Source organism: Echinops telfairi, unplaced genomic scaffold, assembly GCF_000313985.2.
Source record: "Echinops telfairi isolate 266 unplaced genomic scaffold, ASM31398v2 ScPeMD7_7410;HRSCAF=8448, whole genome shotgun sequence".
Classification (NCBI taxonomy): Eukaryota; Metazoa; Chordata; class Mammalia; order Afrosoricida; family Tenrecidae; genus Echinops; species Echinops telfairi.
The window spans coordinates 8,537,248-8,556,793 of NW_022111310.1; the positions used below are offsets into that span (position 1 = coordinate 8,537,248).

General features: G+C 38.4%; 1 protein-coding gene across 1 annotated transcript; it reads left to right on the forward strand.

The window, feature by feature from the left end:
* Positions 1-8,376: 8,376 nt before the first annotated feature.
* On the forward strand, positions 8,377-9,321 carry LOC101648695 (olfactory receptor 13D1-like). Its single transcript, XM_004711055.1, has one exon. It carries the CDS (start codon positions 8,377-8,379, stop codon positions 9,319-9,321), a length of 945 nt encoding a protein of 314 aa, XP_004711112.1.
* The last annotated feature ends 10,225 nt before the right edge of the window (positions 9,322-19,546 follow it).

The following is a 19,546-nucleotide window of genomic DNA, read 5'->3' on the forward strand; positions in this document are numbered from 1 at the left end:
GGTCAAATTTTGGTGTCCCCTGGGGCCTTTGTTGTTCTGTTTTCCCTGCTGTTCTGTTGCATACCCTTAGTGTTTTGCCTTAGTGTGGTGGGGTCAGATTGGGCACATTTCCTGCACTGTGTCTCCAGTGCTGTCCCCCATAAGGCTATGGGTGAGCAAGGGATATTGTGTCTCCTAGTGGGGCTGGCCCTATGGTCCTATCTATGCTTTGGCTGTTCTGAGGGGGAATGTCGTCCTCAGGGCTTGGTGGGCCAGGATGTGCTCCACTCTCTCTTCCTCTCCCTTCATTTGCTCCTGCGTGCTCTGATCAGACATGTCTCTCTCCCTGAGCTATAGCTTCAATAGTGCCCTGTCTGATGACCAAGTTTGCAGAAGATGATGAATGACCGTGAAAGCCCCAAATCCCAACATGGGATTCCAGAGAACCCCCTCTGACTATTGACTGAGGATATGAATAGCCTTGCTATCAGATACTATGCATTAAAAAGTGGATTAATGCAGATGTCATTAGGTTAAAATTTAACACTTTATCATTTGGGCTCCTTTTTGACCCATTTTAAATTTGTTCTAGCTTTTACTGTTTTCTGCTTTCTTTTGAATTGACATTTTCTGTGTTTTTTTTGTTGTTGTTATTGCTATTGTTGGGAGGGGTAGTAGGGTATGTTTTTTGTTATGTGAAAGTGAAGATAGGTAAATCTATGGAGACAAATGACTGGATTAGTAGTTTCTTAGGGTAGGGAAGGTTGTGTGGCAATGGGGAGTTAATAATGAATACAAGAGTTAAGAAAATGTCCTAAAATTGATTGTAGTGATTATTGTACAGCTGTTTTAGTGTGTATGAACCATTAAATTGTATGATATGTGAATTATATGTAAATAAAACTATTACTTTTTTAAGGTTCAATCAAAACAGTAGCTGCCTAAGCAATCCGTTGGGTCAATTAAATTCAAAGTGAAGAGGTCAGCTCATAAGGTTATGCAGACTGCTTTTGGTACGCCAAAGGGGGTAATCTTGAGAGATTTTTGTCAAGGATACAGAAAGATCATGGAGGCTTATTATGAAGTTTTAAGAAAATGGAAAATTGCATCGGTGAGAAAATAGCCAGGAAATTTGTGCTGACATAAATTTTTCCCATCACAGTGCGCCTGCTCATTCTTTGAAGATAGCAAGGACCATCCTAAGGGAACTTTATTGGGAAGGCTTCTATTCCATAACATTATTTATTCCACTCTAATTTATTCACAGTTTAAATAAGAAGTAGAAATATTTGTTACTTAATAATAAGCTGATAAAATTTTGTCTTGCCCACTGGAAGTTAGATATTTAGATGTGTTATGACTGTTTCGGCCACTCTTTTCCTGGTCATTGACTAAAGCAAAGAGGATTTTCTTGGTTGTGTGTGTATGTGTGTGTGTGTGTGTGTGTGTCCATTGTGTGTGTTTCCAAGTTGGTGCCTTCCCTGGAGCTCCATCAGGGACATATGGGAGGGTACAGGGAAACATAACAACTCAGAGCCACGTCGTTCCTTGGCTTCCAGGATCTCCTACTGACCTCCCACCTTGCTCCTCCTCTCAGAGTCTTCTGATGCTGTAGAATATATATACAGGGAGAACTGTGAACGTTTGGACCTGATGAAACTACCTGTTTTTTGGAATCTCAGAAGTTTTCTGTTTTTGACATGGTTCAGTCACCACCTTTCTATAATTCTCTATGTGACAGAAAATAGTTCTTTTCCTTCTGTGACAGGTTTTGATTCTGGCTTTTACAGAATTTCCTGTGAATAATGTTTGTAGTTTTAGGTATATTTAGCAGAAGATTAAGGGTAAGTGTTTACTCCATCTAGTCTAGAACCAGACATTCTTATTATCTTATTTTTTTAAAGTGGATCCATTATTATACCCTCCCAAGAAAAAACTTCTAGGTTTCATAAAAATGTATTTAAATATTTAAATGAAGAAACTAATTCAATTTTATACAGTCTATTAACAAAAGAGAAAAATATAGAAAATTCAATTTTATGAGGCTTTGTACTAAACTTAGTACTAAAATCTAATATGAGTATGTTTAATTTTTTTTTAAATAACAATGTGTTGGTCTTGTGAACATAATTGGGAAACATTCTGGAAATATCAGAATGCTGAATGATGCATCATTTGAAGAATAGATTGCAATAAGTGAAATTAATCCTAGAAATGTTTGGGGGGTGATTATTCAAAATCAAACAATGGCATTAAAATACTGTCATTTTCAAAAGAAATAATATATGGCAATATTTATAAGTGCAGAAAATTATTGGAAATGTATTGATTCTTTTTACCTTTTCCAGAGGGAATAAGTTTCATGTCTCTTCATCTTCTATTTTATGTAGTTAGCTTCTTAAAATTGACATCTTTCATGTCAATTACATAAAATTACTTTTTATGAGTCTTCTATTCTATTCATGTAATGACCACCACATGATTGCATGCAAACAAGGTATAGAGGACCCTACTCATAGATTTGTCAGTGTTACCATTCCACTGAATAAATAAGAGATGCGTCGCAGAAGCAGGTAGAGAATCCCACTACCATGCAGAAAACAGAGTCACCTGTATGAATGTGTAACAGGGCACCAGAGGTCACAGGATAGAGACCATGAGACTGAGCAGCAAGATTCCTAGCTACACCTGACCAAATAAAGTTGAGTTCCTTCTGGCAGGATGCCTCCCAGAGGAGGATGTCCTCTGAGCATTTGCCGGTGCTCCAAGAGCTTTGTACCACTTGGCAGGGCAGTGCAGAGTCCAAGGGGCACCTGGCTGCGAGGTCAAAGACCAGAGAGATGTGTGACTAAGAAGACACACTATGGGCAAACTGTTAATGTCCTAATATTGTTGATGTTGTTGTTAGGCGCCATCAAGTAACTGCCGACTCATGGCCACTCCACATCAGAACAAAACAGTCTGGCCTGAGCCATCCACAAACAATTGTTTTTATGCTGGAGGCCAATGCAGTCACAGATCATCGTGAATATTGAATGGGAGTTCTGTGCGGCTATTGAAAGGGTTTTATTGATCCAAGCAGAAAGTATAGGGCCATGGGAGGGAAAGAGGATGGAGGACGGAGGCACATTTGACTACTGTCTCACAGGTATCAACCTTGGGCAGATGTGGAACTGGGTTCTCCTCCCTTCTGTAGCCAAAGGAGGCGAGATGTGGCTTCCAAGCCAGTTCTCAGCCTGCGATTTTGATAGTTGAAGATTTCATGAAAGGCCTTCTCCATAGTTCGATACCAAAATATAAAGAAAACTGAAGAAATTGAACAAATATTTATCATGTCATTAAAGTATCCTTGTCTTTTACTCTTGTAAATTTATTTGTACCATCTCTTTGCTTCATAATTATTCTATTACAAATAAGCCAAACTCCCCCTGTTGAAGTGTGTTTTTGTCTTGCAAAGGTATTTCCAAATCTGGGAATGCTGAAAGATTACAGCTGAATTGAAATCCTAAGAAGCAGAGTTGGTATAGTATGGTCAGGAGCCAGAAGTTGGCAGAGGGTGCGTGAAGCTAGGAGAGGCCGTTGGTAACCACTAGCAAGAGTGCCTGGGGTTTTCCCCTGAGGCTGAGCATCTGCAGCTTTGGTTCTCTGCTCCACCTCACTAGGGGAAAAATAGGTATAGATCACATTCATTTTCCATCCGCTAAAAGGATGTTTTGAGAAGTTCTAATTATGGAAACAGGTATTTACTAAAGAGAATGTCTAATTTCCTTCCTACCATTTACAGTTAAAAGACATGGTCATCACTCTCAAAAATTAAGGTAAGTAGAAAACCATTATTTCCATTTTTTTCTATTTTCCATTGACAAACATTGATATCAGTTGATTGCCTGATAATATAAGATGGAAAAGTTCACAGTATACAGCTAGTTTTAAAAGTGGGTTAAAAAATCAGAGATGGAGTATGCTCACAGGTTTTTAGTAAATGTGGGATATGAATATTAACATATTGAAATATTAGTAGTTACTATGTCTTTATACTATATTGTTACTAAGATTATTAATTCAGTCTCTATGAATAGTTAATTGAAATTATTAATGACTTTAACTTCTTTTGGACTTTTCCAAATTTTCTGACTTGAGAATATATCATTAATTTAATTGGAAAGTTTTTTTATTTATAAAAAGTCATTACTTTAAGCATAATTAAGTTTTTCAGACATTATCTACAAACCACACAAAATTATTACCTTCTGCACAGTTTAAGAATATTACTCTAAATCACTTCTGGGATTACAGAGTCCCTATGGAGAGAACAGAGTAGAATTTAAATGGGGTATCAGAGCTAAAAGCAAGTTCTCTAACAATGTTTAGAGTACTCGTTGGTGGGAGATTAATGTGCTATCGCTACAAATACAAGACGGGTCATTCTTATAAGCTGGACAACTTTACCACTGGTTTACTTACCTTGACTCTACCCATAGAAAGCTACTGTAGTATAGCTACAGTTCAAAAGACGAGAGGTAAGCTCGATGAAGTGAAACCATAGTGCATTAGCATGTGGACACACAGAAGCTGGAAAATGAAATGGTGTATATGTACTATAATTGTATATAGTACATACAAATATGTACTATATCTGTATGTAAACTGACATCCTGTTTTAATAAACAAATCCTACCAAAACGCTACTTATCATTTGTGGAGGAGCTGAAAATCCTACATTGAAACTTGAATATTATTATTAATAAAACTATAGGCCTTATTCAAATGTCACCAATCTTTCACTAATGTCTTCTGTTCCAGGACCTATTCCGGTTCTCACTTGCATGTAATGATATTTCTCTTTAGGCTCTCCCTATTTTTAACAGCTTCTTAGATTTTTTTTTACTTTGAAAGCTACCAAATAAAACAATGAGAACAGAAATATGGATTAGAAGAACTACTAAATAAAGAAAATATATTTAATATCTATGAGCATTTTAAATCATGCATTTCTCCTTGCCACAGAAATGGAGAGAGAAGATGTGAAACTGGAGATGAAGATTAAATTAATATGTAATATGTGTTGTCCACTCATTCTGCCAAGAACTACTACACGTTATGCCAATCTTCATAACAATGATATGAAATACTTATTACTATGCTAATGTCAGATCAGAGAAGTTAAGTATCTTGCCACAGTGTCAAGAGGAAACTCTTGATTCCAAGTCATCTGTTCTTTCCATTTAGACAGTACTTTTCCATAAATAAACCTGAACAGTAGTAAAGACAGAGGTAAAAGGTGTTAGGTATAATGATGTTATATAGCACAGCCTTAGAGACAGAGCATGCAGGCTGGGTCTAGGTTATTCATCCCAGCACTGAGTCTATTGCTGAGATAGAAGTTCTCATGATATAAGCTTTCACTGTCCTCCCAGGAATGAAAAATTCACTTGATTTCCTCAAAGAAAAGATCATGAGAAAATTCAAGATAATCCTCAAGACCAGGTAGGAAAAAGAAAAGAGACTTTGGCTCTTTGCCTTCACTCACCCAGAATTATTCATTAGTAATTCCTTCTGGGGCACATAAGAGCTCATTTATTCCGGCAAGAACTGCGGGTCTCTTGAAGAGATGTCTCATGATGTGAAGAATGAATTTTATCATGAAAACTAGGGAAAACTTGGTGATTCTGGAATTAAAGTGTGGTTCCCAGTGGTGACAAATTTATCCCAAGGAAATCTTTGAGGATGGCTGTGGATAATCTGATTTGAGGATCTCATTAGGTGCAGTGTGGAATGTTGGCTGACTTTATCAGCTTAGAAGCAAACCACTGCTTTCTTCTGCTGGCCAATGCAGTAGGAGATGGGTATGTGAATGCACATGATTCAGAATTTTCAGAAGATTCTTTCCTTCCAAAGGGAATCCCCAGTGGTGAAGATCAAACTAAGGACAAGGTCTTTCGGTGTATGGATAACACTCATGGAGCCAGGAAATTGAAACTTGACCACTTTTTGAGCAGAAAGAAAGAAGTTATAACTGAAGATTCTACAATTTCTCCAAAGTCCTTCCCATGCACCAAGTATCTTCCTATCTGTATGATGTTGCTGGTATGTTTAATGCATCCCATCTGTGCTGCTGCTCTTGACCAAGTGATAATGTGTTTTAGAAATATTCCTCTGTCAAGAACTCTGGATGTGTTAATGTGTTGTACAAGGAAGATATAGTTGTAAGATCACCTTGATTGAAACCAGAATATTAAATGGCATAGTCTATATTACATATATTAAGAGAAATCCCCACTCCAATTTTCTGTCCACTGGATGTCTTTTCTATTCTTTTTATTTTAGCAACAGCTGGAGTCACCAGCACCTGGACAATTGTGCTTCTTTGGCGATCTCCAAATAATTAAAAAGAAGACAATGATACAATCTTGGCACCAAAGTAGTTTCCTACTAAGAAAAATAATACTTTTGCCTCTTATTTTTAATACCAGGAAATATGTGCATTGAAAAATTAGAGAAAAAGGAAAAATACTAAGAAAATGTAAAAGACTCTAAAATGTATCTTTCAAAGAAAAAACATAGTTAATACTTTGATGTGGTTGTGTCCAGGTATGTGGATATAGTATTATAATCATTCATATTGCCATTAAACTTACATTTCTCATACAAGATGAGCATTTCCCCCTGTATCCTAACTTCAAAAATCAAACCTTTAATTAGTATAACAAATGAAAATACACTTTTTCACATGTTATAACACTCTCCTCCACTAGGACCAGTGGTGTAGTGGGGCATGAGTTGGGCCGAGAACCACAAGATCTGTGGTTCAAATCCATGAGCCATTCCGAGGAACAAAGATGAGGCTTTCTCCTTCCATAAAGATTTCTAATCTTGATACCCACCGGGGCAGGTCTACCCTGTCCTAAAGGGTCACTATGCACTGGAATCCACTCAATGGCAGTGAGTTTCGTTGGTTTTGATTGTTTTGTTGTTGTTATTTTGAGAGAAGGGGAAAAACTATGACAACTATCCCAGGATATAAGAGCTAAGTTTAGTGCTCCCCTGAAAGACTTGGGGAAGGGGGGCAGGAGGGGGCCTCCTTCTCTTCTATTTCTTCACCTCATTCTCCTGCTAATTTAGAAGAACTGTGGCCAAACAAATCAAAACTGCCTCAAGTCACGCCTTTGAGGAAACAAGCCCCTTTGTCAAGGCACCAGAGCTAGGTGAGGAAGTGCGCGAATAAGGGAATCGAGTCTAAATGACTAAAATCGTCTCTTTTTCATCTTTCCTAAACCACTGTTTAGGTGATGACTCACTAAGAAGATTAAAATGGCGAAACCAAGAGAACTGCTCTATGTGTTCAAGCAAGGAATAAACCCTTCTACTCTCCAAAAACACAGGAGCGGATCAAGCATTTGATTGGAGATTGATGAGAGGCCAAGGGAGGCATTTTCTCCTTCTGCAGTCACAGGCCAGCAGCTAAAAGTCTTTCATCTTGGTTGGGCATCATAACAGACAAATGTGAAACAATTGAAGGAGCACAGCTAGATGTGGCTGGAATTTTTAAAACAGAGAGATCGGGGTCTGCATTGGAAAAGGTAAGTACGGCAGCAAGGTTCATTTAATCAGACCTGAGACATTTGTAGAGGCAACGAGTAAGGTCTGTGAAAGGAAGTCTAGAGGGTTTAACCAGAAGCCAGACTAAAATCAAACTTGTTGCTGTTGTATCGATGCCAACTCATAGCGACCTTACAGGGCAGAGTTGAACTGACCGTAAGATTCCCAAGGCTGTACATCTACACAGACACAAACTGCCACATCTTTCTCCTGCAGCACAGCCAGTAGGTTGAAAACATCAGTCTTGTGATCGGCAGCCAAGCACTTAACCACTGCACTGCCAGGGGTCCTCTTCTGCAGCCAGACTTCCAGGCTATCTTGAGTCCTACTGTATGGCTTTGGACAAGATATTTCAATTTCCCTTTGTCTGTTTGTTCTACCTTAAAATAAGGATGGTAATAGTACTTATCTCATTGGGATCCAGTAAAAATCAAATGAGTTCTTGAAACAGTGTCTGACACAGTAAAGATTAGCTCTGACTAGCCCAGCCACATTAATAGTTACTGGCATCCATGGAAAATTTTGTGCAAACCACATTCATGAGCATATTTTATATGCTCCTCAGAATATCTGTTGCCATAAAATAAAAATCATATGAAACAGCTTGAAATACTACTGTGCTTAAGTTGCATCCTCAGTAAAATTAGCATAATATCCCCGGTTCTCAGTACAGTTCTAACAAATATGATTCTCTGAACATCAAACAAAATAATGAAAATTAACTAGTCTTTAACATCTACATAATTCACATTTCTCTTAATCGTGTCCTTATCTGAACTCTGCAGGTGGCTTGGTCATATGGCGATGGGAAACCTTTCGGTTGTGACGGAATTCTTTCTGGTGGGGCTTTCCCAGTACCCAGAGCTCCAGCTTTCTCTGTTCATGGTCTGCCTCATCATGTACCTGATAATCCTCCTTGGAAACAGTCTCCTCATTCTCATCAGTCTCCTGGATTCCCGGCTGCACACTCCCATGTACTTCTTCCTTGGGAACCTCTCCTTTCTGGACATCTGTTACACATCTTCTTTCATTCCTCCAATGCTTATCATATTTGGGTCGGAGAGAAAATCCATCTCCTTTGTTGGGTGTGCTCTTCAGATGGTTGTCTCCCTTGCCTTGGGATGCACCGAGTGTCTTCTCCTAGCTGTGATGGCCTATGACAGGTACATGGCCATCTGCAACCCACTGAGGTACTCCATCATCATGAATAGGATGCTCTGTGTGCAAATGGCCGCATTGTCCTGGATTATAGGCAGTCTGACCTCCTTAGTACAAACTATGCTGACAATGCTATTACCTTTCTGCGGGAATAATGTCATTGACCACCTTACTTGTGAGTTACTGGCTCTTCTTAAACTCGTCTGCTCTGATATCTCTATCAATGTGCTTATCATGACAGTGGCAAGTGTTGTTGTTTTAGTGATTCCTCTACTGCTAATTTTCATCTCCTATGTTTTCATTCTGTCTACTATATTAAGACTTAATTCCACTGAGGGGAAAAAGAAAGCCTTTTCTACCTGTTCAGCTCACATAGCTGTGGTCGTCTTGTTCTATGGTTCAGCCCTATTTATGTACATGAAACCCAAATCAAAGGACACAAAGACGTCTGATGAGATCATTGGGATGTCTTATGGAGTGGTGACTCCAATGTTGAACCCCATCATCTACAGTCTAAGGAATAAAGAGGTAAAAGAAGCGGTGAAGAAAGTCCTGAGCAGACACCTACACTCATGGAAAATATAAAAGCCATTAAAGGATGCAATAATTTTTGTTGGAGGAAACAGGTGTCTGTGGTAGTCACAGAAAAAGTAGAACTCAGTATTGTGAGAGCTTTGCAGCGGCAAAAGTAAAAGTGAGACTGTCTTTGTTTATGCCAGGCAATGCCCATGTAAATTTTAAAAAGAATATCCATTCATCATACTTTATAGTTGCATGTATATCATCCTCTGGGTCCCTTATAGGCCAGGATGGAAGCTCATTGTGGCAAGAGAATTCTCTCTCTCTCTCTCTCTCTCTCTCCTTCTATTTTCTTTCTTTGCTCTTCCATTCCTTCATTACATTTCCCCCAATATTTTAAAGCATAGCCTATTGCTTTAGTCTGTATAAACAGGTCCTCATCTGATAAAATAGCACATTTTCCTTTTAAAGTCGTCACCTATCTTTGTCTCTGTGTTGGACTTTAGAGAAACAAATCCACAGAAACTCGTGTATGAGAGAGTTTTATATAAAGGGTAAGTGCACATCAAGAAGACATCCCAACCCAGTGCTGTCCAAGCCCACAAGTCCAACATTAACCCATATGTCTGACACCAATCCACAAAGTCCTCCTCCATCTCATAAAACACACGCAGTGGTGCTGACTGGAGGAGGAAAGCCGAATCAGTGAATGTGTAAGCATCTCAGTGCTGGCAGGGGTCTCCACACGGCTGCTCCAGCACCCAGGGCTGCATCAGGGTAAGTCCATGTGGCTTCTCCTCAGGGATGTCTTGCAGGAAGTGAGCCTTACCAGCTGAAGTTGGGAACTGGCTAAGGCAGCTGCACCCTGGTCCAACCATCAAAAAGCAAGAGTCCCGAGAACTAAAAAGGCGAGGCCCACTGAGCCATTTATCTCTCCGCCCTTCAATTAACCCCACATGTGTTTACCAGCCAGGTTGGCACAATAAACTCACTATCTGAGACTCTCAAGTCCATATATTGCTAAGTGATCTTGACTGCAGTATCTAGATCAAATGGTGAGCACAGAACACCGACTGGGCCAGTGGAAAGGAGGTGAGGGAGAAGCGGGGGATATCCTCCAAGCCACTTCGTTCTCAGTGCAGCATCTGACCTAAAACATGATGATTTCTCCGATTAAATTTCAGGTCTATTGCCAGGGTTTCAGAGGAGTCACTTTATCTTCCAGGGTTTCTAAAGCAGTACAATGTGAGCCAGGAGCTTTTATTTGGTCATATGTGTCGATATGTGGAAAGAGCCAAACTAAGAATCAAATCACCACAGAGGAAATTAGAGCTAAAAGAAGGAAAGGAGTGTGCCTGATGAGGTTAGTTTAACTTCTCAGTCAAGTTGGGTCTAGAGACAAACGCATGTTTGACTTGTCAGCTAGGGTAGCCAATAAATTACCTTTTTAAAAAAGAGTTTGGCGTGATTACCGTAACTTGTAACCATATAAACTTGACTACCTCATTCCCTTGCCTTACCCCATATCCTCTCTCCTCTTTGATCCTGCCTTTATCTTTTCCTCTGCATGTCCCTTTTCTCATTTTTATGCCTGTATGTCTCTCTTCCTTCACCTATCATTTTAAATTGTTTCTTTTTTTTGCTCTCACTTTCTTGTTCTTTCTTTGTTTCAAATGACACTCGAGATTTTAAAATAAATATCTATACGTGATCCCAAATCCAACATTTAGAAGTCATCTCTTTCTATAGTAGCTAATGTACAATAATCTGACTCCACTCTGCTTGCCTGCTTTCAGCTCAGTTCAGGAAAGTAGTGCTGGAGCCGTTTTACATTTTCCAAATTGTTAGTTCTTTTATTCCCCAGATTGTTATACAGAGCTTCTCAGTCATTTCTTTCTGATCATATTATAATTCTCTTTCATTGGTATTTAATCTATATACAGTCTACTTGTTCCCCCAGCAAAGAGTGTATACAGGTCCCCTGAAAAGTACAAAATATTTGTTTAATAGGCTTTATTTGGGTTTAGAATGAGATAAAAGTGACTTGGTAAAGAAAAAGCTTCAATAGTCAATAATTTCTATTTTCTACTCAATAAGCCTCTTCATACTTCTCTGGCATGTGACTAGCCACTGTGTTGCAAGATCGATGTGTTGCCTTCTCACAAGAGCTGGGTTGCCACAATTAAAATCTATATGTCAAAGCAATCCTGATTATGGCCCTCTCAAATAAAAGGGGTGTGTGCGGGGTGGGGGGGATGTTAGAGAGCAAAGGTACTCTTAAATTAATGGCAGTATGGTAGTTGCATAATCTGGTTTCAACTTGCGAGGGGGGTAGTATTACTGACAATGAGCCTGATGCTGTCAGAAAACTAATCCCATACTTCATATCAATTGAATAGTTTAGATAAGGATTAAGACAAACTAAATAAGGATTGAACTTGACTGTCTTAAGAACTGAGTTTAGGATCTGACTGTACTAGGTTTATACTGTTTTCTCTTGACTATTGTTATTGATATAATGATTGATGGAAATGAGTATTTGGAAGTATGAAAATAGAGTTTGTAAGCCTTGCCTTCAGTCATTAAAATTTGAATCTTTAAATGCATTGAAGACATGCCTGCAAAGAAGGCTCAGAAAAGATAAGCCCCACCCAGTGTCTTGATGGCTCAGGACGTTCGAAGGTGAAAAGACTTGCCTAGGAGGCTGTTAGACAGGTTGGGGGGGGGGGAAGGAACTCTTTGGATTTTTGAGTTTTGAAATAGTGGATTTTGTCTAGAAAAAAATGTGGAACCATGAAGAAAACTCCTCTCTAGGACTGAATGTTAAAGGGAGCTGGCGGGCTGAAATGCTTGCTAAGTGACCACCTGGATCCACTTGTTGAGTGGAAGTGGGAGAAAAGCAGCAATAGAGAGTCTGGTCTGGTCACTGACATCCATGGACCAGGCTTACAGGAACTAGAGGAGAAGACGAGAGTGGGCTGACTGGTCTGAAGTTCATGACCTACAAGGAGCTAGGGTTGTTGAGAATTTGTGACAGTGCTCATGGTCTAAAGGCAAGGCAACCACTGGGCACCCTGGTGAGGCTAAGTGAGGCAGCCCACACTGAGTTGACTAGAATCCAACTAAATGAAGAGAAGATATTTGAGCCTGTGAACTGGTGCATATTGCTGCAGACTTTACGGATGGTCTGTCCAGATTTGACTTTGCTTATGGATGCAGACTTCACAAGTTTCCAACAGGAATGAAGATTCTTCACATGAAGGAACATGATTGTCTCCTCAGAGCACTGGGTTGACGTAAGGGGGCAATATAGAAATTGGATTCCCAAGATGTGGGGATAAAGGCATGACATGGCTGGCTTACAAACTTTCATAGGTGGGGGAATATATTCATAGGATTATGGGATTATGGTTTAGGTGTTCACGTAAGCATAGACTATTGTGGTATTTTTCACTTACAGATTATGTTTAAATGAAGCTTTGGCACTTATTGAATTGTAGGTTTTTTTGTTTTACCCTTTAGGTACATATATAATTGTAATATTGTTTGGAAATTATATATGGCTAAAGAGTTGTGTAAAAGTGTCAAGTTGACAAGGAGTCGTCTGTGGTAGTTACATAATCTGGTGTCAATTTGTGAAGATGGGGAGTCTAGCCTGTCGATCAGGTCATAGCCAATGAGGCCTCTATGTGGGCATGGCCTTCTCCTGAGGATTCTTGGAACTCAATATGCCTCCCTGAAGGGAGGAGACCCTCTCTCTCTGCTTTGTCTCCCTGTGAGATATTCCTGTTGACAAGCCGCATGGAGCTGTGCTGATGGCAGTCAGAGCCTTGGAGCTGGAGGAGCCATGTGGAGATTCACGCCAGTGCTAAAATGCTCCCACCGCCTCTGGATCCACAAGATATTCCACCCACTGACCTGTGAACTTTCATTCAACATCATTGCATGTGTTATGTGAATCTGAAGAGGAATTTACAGACTGGTATCGGACATATAGGCTAATATCAGACTTATGGACTTGATCTGGACTGGGCTGGGATGTTTTCTTAATGTACAATTGCTCTTTGACATAAATTTCTCTCACACACATAGGAGTGTTCATTAATTTGTTTCTCTAGTCAACCCGGCCTAACACAGTCCGCATCAACTTTTACTTTAGTAGAAAAACTCAGGCCATTCAAACAACTGCAGGCCTATTTGTCCTTATGTCATGTCAATGATTTGAAGATATTTGCATCCAGTATAAAAGCACCTTTTCACACATGTCTGTGTTATTCATTTTAGGAACAACAACTATAGAAAAATACCTTACATCATGTTTGCCTTGGCAATAAAATGATTTAGTACTGAAAGAAAAATTCTCTTTAGACAAATCTTTACAATCTGCTATTAATGAAAGCATGTGGTTTCCTCATTGTCTCCCCAAATAAGGATTTCAGTCCCCTCTACTGGACACCAATGTTAGATACCATGCATCGCATGCCAGGAAAAAGAAATTTTATAAGTTCTAACATAAAATAATGTGCAAAGTACAGCTGTATCATCACAACCAAATCTCACAGATTTAAAAGGATCCATGTGTCTTGACAGAAGGATGTGTCACAGGGAGTGAGTGTGTCCCGCCTCAAGTGAGGTATTTATCTTCTTAGGCCTCCAAATGAGGTCATCAAGCTGCGACCTGATTGGCAGGCTAAACTCCACCACTTCACTCTTAAGTCTCAAATTGACAACAGATTATGTAACTACCACACATGTGATATTTCTTAACATTTTTTGTTTACGCCTCCATCACTTGGTAACTTTTTACTAGCATTCCTCTTGTATCTTCCAGAGATGTTCTCCCTGAATCCCATGCCTGAATTAGGCAACGCTGTTACGCGTTCACACAATATTCTGTCCTCACTCCTGTGACTTAAGTTTTAACCTGACAATAGATAGGTCAATAAAGTGAACAATAATACTAGAGAAGTACTCATTCCTTGATATAATCAACCATTTTAAATCAAAAGCGCATCATCTGCCCAAGGAAAAAGTTCAAAAGGCAGGAAGAGGAGTAATAGAAATGAGAAATACAAGGAAGAAGTGAGATGACTAACTTTGTATTGTAGGAATTTCAGTAAGTTGCATAAACTAAAGGTCGCTGTGAGTAATAATATTATTATTACTTTGGGTTTGGGGTGTACCCTGATAAAGTTGATTTCTGTGTAATTCATGTTTAACAGAGAAATACAAGAATCAAAAGAACTTTTAACATCAGCCACATAACTTTTGTAAAATGATTCAAGTCGTCTAAATATTTGTATTATAGCCACACTTAAAAGAGTGCTTTTTTCTTTTAAAAATTTTAATAGTTTTATTGACATATAATTCACATGCCATACAATTTATGCTAAAAAGAATTGTGGAAACATCACCAGAATCAATTTTGGAACATTTTGTTCATTCTTGTACATTGTAGCATTTTTGTAACATTGTTCAGCTAGTATTTATTACTAGCCCATTTCCCATAAATTAATGAGCTCCTTGCCATAACCCCAAGAAACTATTAATCCAGTTACTGACTTTATAGGTTTACCTATCCTGGATTTCATATAAAGAAAAACATATAAAACCAGCAACACTAACAACATAAGAAAACCTCAATTCAAAAGAAAGCAGAAAGTAATAAAATTAGAACAAATTTTAAGTGAGCCAAAAGGAAGAATAAATGATAAGGTGTTAAATTTTAACCTAACTCACTGCCACTGAGTCACTTCGGACTCTCGCAGCCCTAACTACAGCTGCATGGAGACACTTTCCAATGCACTCTGCTGGCAAGGCTGTTTTCATCCCTGGTCAATGGTCAGAGAGGCTCTCTGGAGCCTGAGTCCATGTGAGGAGCCTGCAAATGGGTTTTGGGCTTTTATTGTCTTCCATAGCCTTCTGAAAACCAGGTGCTCAAAACTGAAACTCTTGGATTTTATTATTTACAATCCTGAATTACACATGATGATGTGGTCCCTCCATGTGGACTTAGCTGATACCTATTTCAGATGACTGTAAGGACAAGTCTTTAAACTTCAGCTGCCATTCTTTCCTCTAGGTGGACACCATCTGATTTCTTCACCACACTTGGTATCGCCACCAGATCATCAGTTATCGCTTAATGAAGGTTAATTTAAGCAGGGCCACATTGTATGAACTAGCTGTTCTTACATTATGGCTTATGATTAAGTGGGGGGAAAAGGACTGCTTTACTCTTCTCTGCTGGCATTATTAGTTGATAGGCATCACCATGGCCATGCTTACTCAGTGTGATGCTACGTACAACAGAACAAAAAACTGGCACAATTCTGTGTCATGATCACATTTGCTATTATGTTATTAATGTCAGTGTGGATTTGTGTCAATTCATCTCATTGAGGGTATTCATCTTTTTCTCAGAATCTTTAATTTAACAAATATGGTGTCCTTCTCCAAGATTGGTTCCCCCTAGAAACATGTACAAAGGGCACAAGACAAGTCTCACTACTCTCCCTTCTAAGAAGCATTCTTCCTGTACTTCTTCCAAGAGAGATTGGTTCATTCTCTGGCAATCTATGGTATTTTCAAGATTCTTACACAACATCATAATTTGAAGGCATCAATTCTACTTTAGTGTTCCTTATTCACTGTCCAGCTTTTGAAACCATATGTGGCAATTCAAAATACTATGGGTTGAGCCAAGCATACGTTACTCTTCAAAGTGACATATTTGTTTTTTAACCCTTTTACAGCAGATTCGTCCAATGCAACCAATTGTTTGGTTTGTTTTTTTTTATTGCTGCTGTCATGAGTGCTTGTGGTGGATCCAAGTAAAATAGATTGAAATCTTTGACAATTTCAAGATTTTTCTCTATTATGAACTTCCTTAATGATCTAGTCGTGAAGATTTTTGTTTGATTTATATTAAGCTGAAATTTATACGAAAAGTTACAGTCTTTGATGCTCATTAGTAAGTGGTTCCATTCCCTTCCCTTCTAGAAAGCACGGTGTGTCATCTGCATATCACAGGTTATTAATGAGTCTCCCTCCAGTCCTGGTAGTGCAATGTCTTTCATAGACCAGTTCTCTAAATTAAATACTCAAGATATAAATAAATAAGCAGGGTGCAAGAATTCCTTGTGCAAACAGAACTTGGGGATACAGCATGGTTTAAAATCAGGAACCATTCAGGCTTGTACCCTATCATCATACTTATTCAATCTCTATGCTGAGCAAATCATCAAAAAAACTTGAGTTATATAATCTGTGATATGCAGATGATACAACTTTGCTTGCTGGAGGAGGTCTTGATGCTTTTGCGGATGAAGATCAAGAAGTGAGCCTTCAGTGTGGACTACAATGCAATGTAAAGAAAACCAGAGTCCTCACAACCAGAGCAATAGACAACATGATGATAAATGTAGAAAAGACTGCAGTCATCAAGGATTTTATTGTGGTTGGATCAACAATCAATACTCTTGGAAGCAGCACTAAAGCGTTCAAAGGACCCATTGCTTTGGGTAAATCTTCTGCAAAAATCTCTTTAGTGTTGAAAACAAAGATGTTGCTTTCAGGACTATGGAGCATCTGCCCCAAGCCATGGTGTTTGCAACCACCTCAAATGCTTGTGAAAGTTGGATATTTAATAAGGAAGACCAAAGAAAATTGATTGATTTGATCTGATTGGACTGGCATTCCCTTAACTGATATTGCAGTGCTATTATTTATCTGGTTTTATCCTTACTACTCCTCTGAGCATCATAGCCATGACTGTTATAGGCAATAGGTCAGATGGTATATATCTCATCAATTTCAGCATACATGAAATTGAGCTCACAATTTAACAGTTTAAAAAGAAAAAAATCTATGCAACAATTATTCTCATATGGGTATATTCAACACCGCTCTTCCTGACAAACCAGATTCGTATATCTAATTGCTTCCTTGATATTTCTACTTGTGTGCTTACTAAAGACATCAAATATATAACATGCTAAAGACATTTATTGATTTCTCCAAACCACTTCAATCTCATCTTCTCTATCTCGAGAAATGCACCATCATCCATACAAATCCAATATACCAAAAATGTCTGTCAATTTTACATTCAAATTTTACTCTGAATATTACCAACCTATGCCATGAAGTTTGGATGTATTGAATTATCATGTTGGCAAATAATACTGAAAGTACCATGTACTGCCAAGAGAATCAACAAATCTGTCTCAGAAGAAGTATAGTCAGAATGCTCCTTAGAGGCAAGGGCAGTGAGATTTCATCTCACATATTTCAACATGCTTTCAGGAGAGACCAGTCCCTGGAGAAGGACATCATTATTGGTAGAGGGCAGTGAAACAGAGGAAGACCTTCGGTAAGATGGGGTGACACACAGCCTGCATCAACAGGCTAAAACTTGAGGATAATTCTGAGGATGGCACAGGACCAAGCAGTGTTGCTGTTATTGTTTTCAAAATTATCTTCTGACTTCATTTGGTTGTGCTACAATACATTATCTACATGTATTGTAGATACATGTACAACAACATTATTCTTCAATGTCAATGATATATTGACTACTAAGAGCCCTCTAAATATTTTCTATCATATTTATAATGCTTCAAAATTCCTTACCATACTCTGTAAGACCTTAAATAATCTGATTGCAGTCTACTGCAAGAGAATGATCTTGATTAAAATCCACACTGAACATTAGTTATCCATTTCACACTAGCATACCACTTCCTGTTTTACATCAACTGGCATACCTTATGATAGAGCTAATCCAGGTGCACAACTACCTGCTAATATTAGAACCAAGAAACATAATACACAATATTCACAAAATGAGACATGAATATCATTTGCCCATACTTGTCAAGTTAATGAATTTCCCCAGGGAATATAAAGTGTTACATCTTGAAAAGAATTCTTGTCTTCTTAGTGCAAATATTTCTGGGGGAGATATTATAAAGTTTAAATTCTATATAGAAAGGAGTTAAACATCTCATAATTACAAAAGTTAATCCACACAAACATATAATTGGGCTCAAGATATTCAGATGTTGAAATAGCCATAGAACTAGATAATTTGGTATCTTGCAAAGACATTAAAATAAAAATAGATAACAAGGTCAATGAAGAAAAGGCTATGCTACATTTCCTTCTTTATACGAAACAAGGCATAAATCCAGGTACAAGAACAAAAATATTTTTAAATGATTTCAAAAGAATTTGGAGGGGTAAATTGAGATTAGGAGTAAGTCTGTGGCATAAGAGCTATGACAATGAGTGGAAGGAGGATAAATGACCTCTGTAAACAAAACCCCACTGCCACAGAGTTGATTTAGACCCTATGTACCCAACCGCTTCCAAGACTGCAAATCTTTACAGAACCACACAGCTTCATCTTTCTCTCAGGAAGCAGGTAGGGCATTTGAACCCCTGAGCTTGTCATTGGCAGCCCAATACATACCACACACCACTACCAGGCCTCCTAAGATTTCCACACTATCTCCAAATTCTTTCAACTAGATTTCTTATACTAATGAAATATAATTCCCCAGAAAATATACTTCCTCCTTACTAACTCTTTAGAAAAATTTGCATTCTATAAATTTTAAGAGCTAAGGAAAATAGGATGGGGCCATGGTGGTATAGTGGTTTTACATTGGGCTGTGATCCACTGAGTCAGCAGCAACTCTCCCTGAGAAAGACTGGGCTTTCTACTTTAATAAACAGTTACAGTCTTGGGAACCCACAGAGGAGCACTGTGATTCAGCCTTGACACAATGACAGTGAGTTTGAGAAGGAAAAGAAGAGAGTTGGTAAGATCCTGATTCAAGAAATAAGTGACTTTTGTGCAAATAAGGTCTCCCACTCACTTGATCTCCAGAGACTGTTGAAAGGAAATTTTCTTTCAGTCTCACCGGCAATTCCGTCTTTTTAAATTGTTGGACTTTTCTATGAGTTACAGTTTAGAAGATTCAAATATCTAAATTTATAAAATAAGGAAAATGACAGAGGAGATTTTTTCCACATTACTCCCAAATTATTCTTTACTCATGCAGTATCCATAGACTTCCCTAATATATTTTTCTAGTATTAATTTATAGAAATATAGGGCATAACGCTTGAAGGAATGACACAAGATAAATTCCTCTGGAGATGAGACTAGCAAATGATTAAAAAATAGTGTCATAAATTTCCTTAAACTTGCTTTACAAAAAAAGTTTTCCAAGTTACAAAGGAAAACTTTTTAATAGGCTGTTTACAACTCCAACAAGAGGGT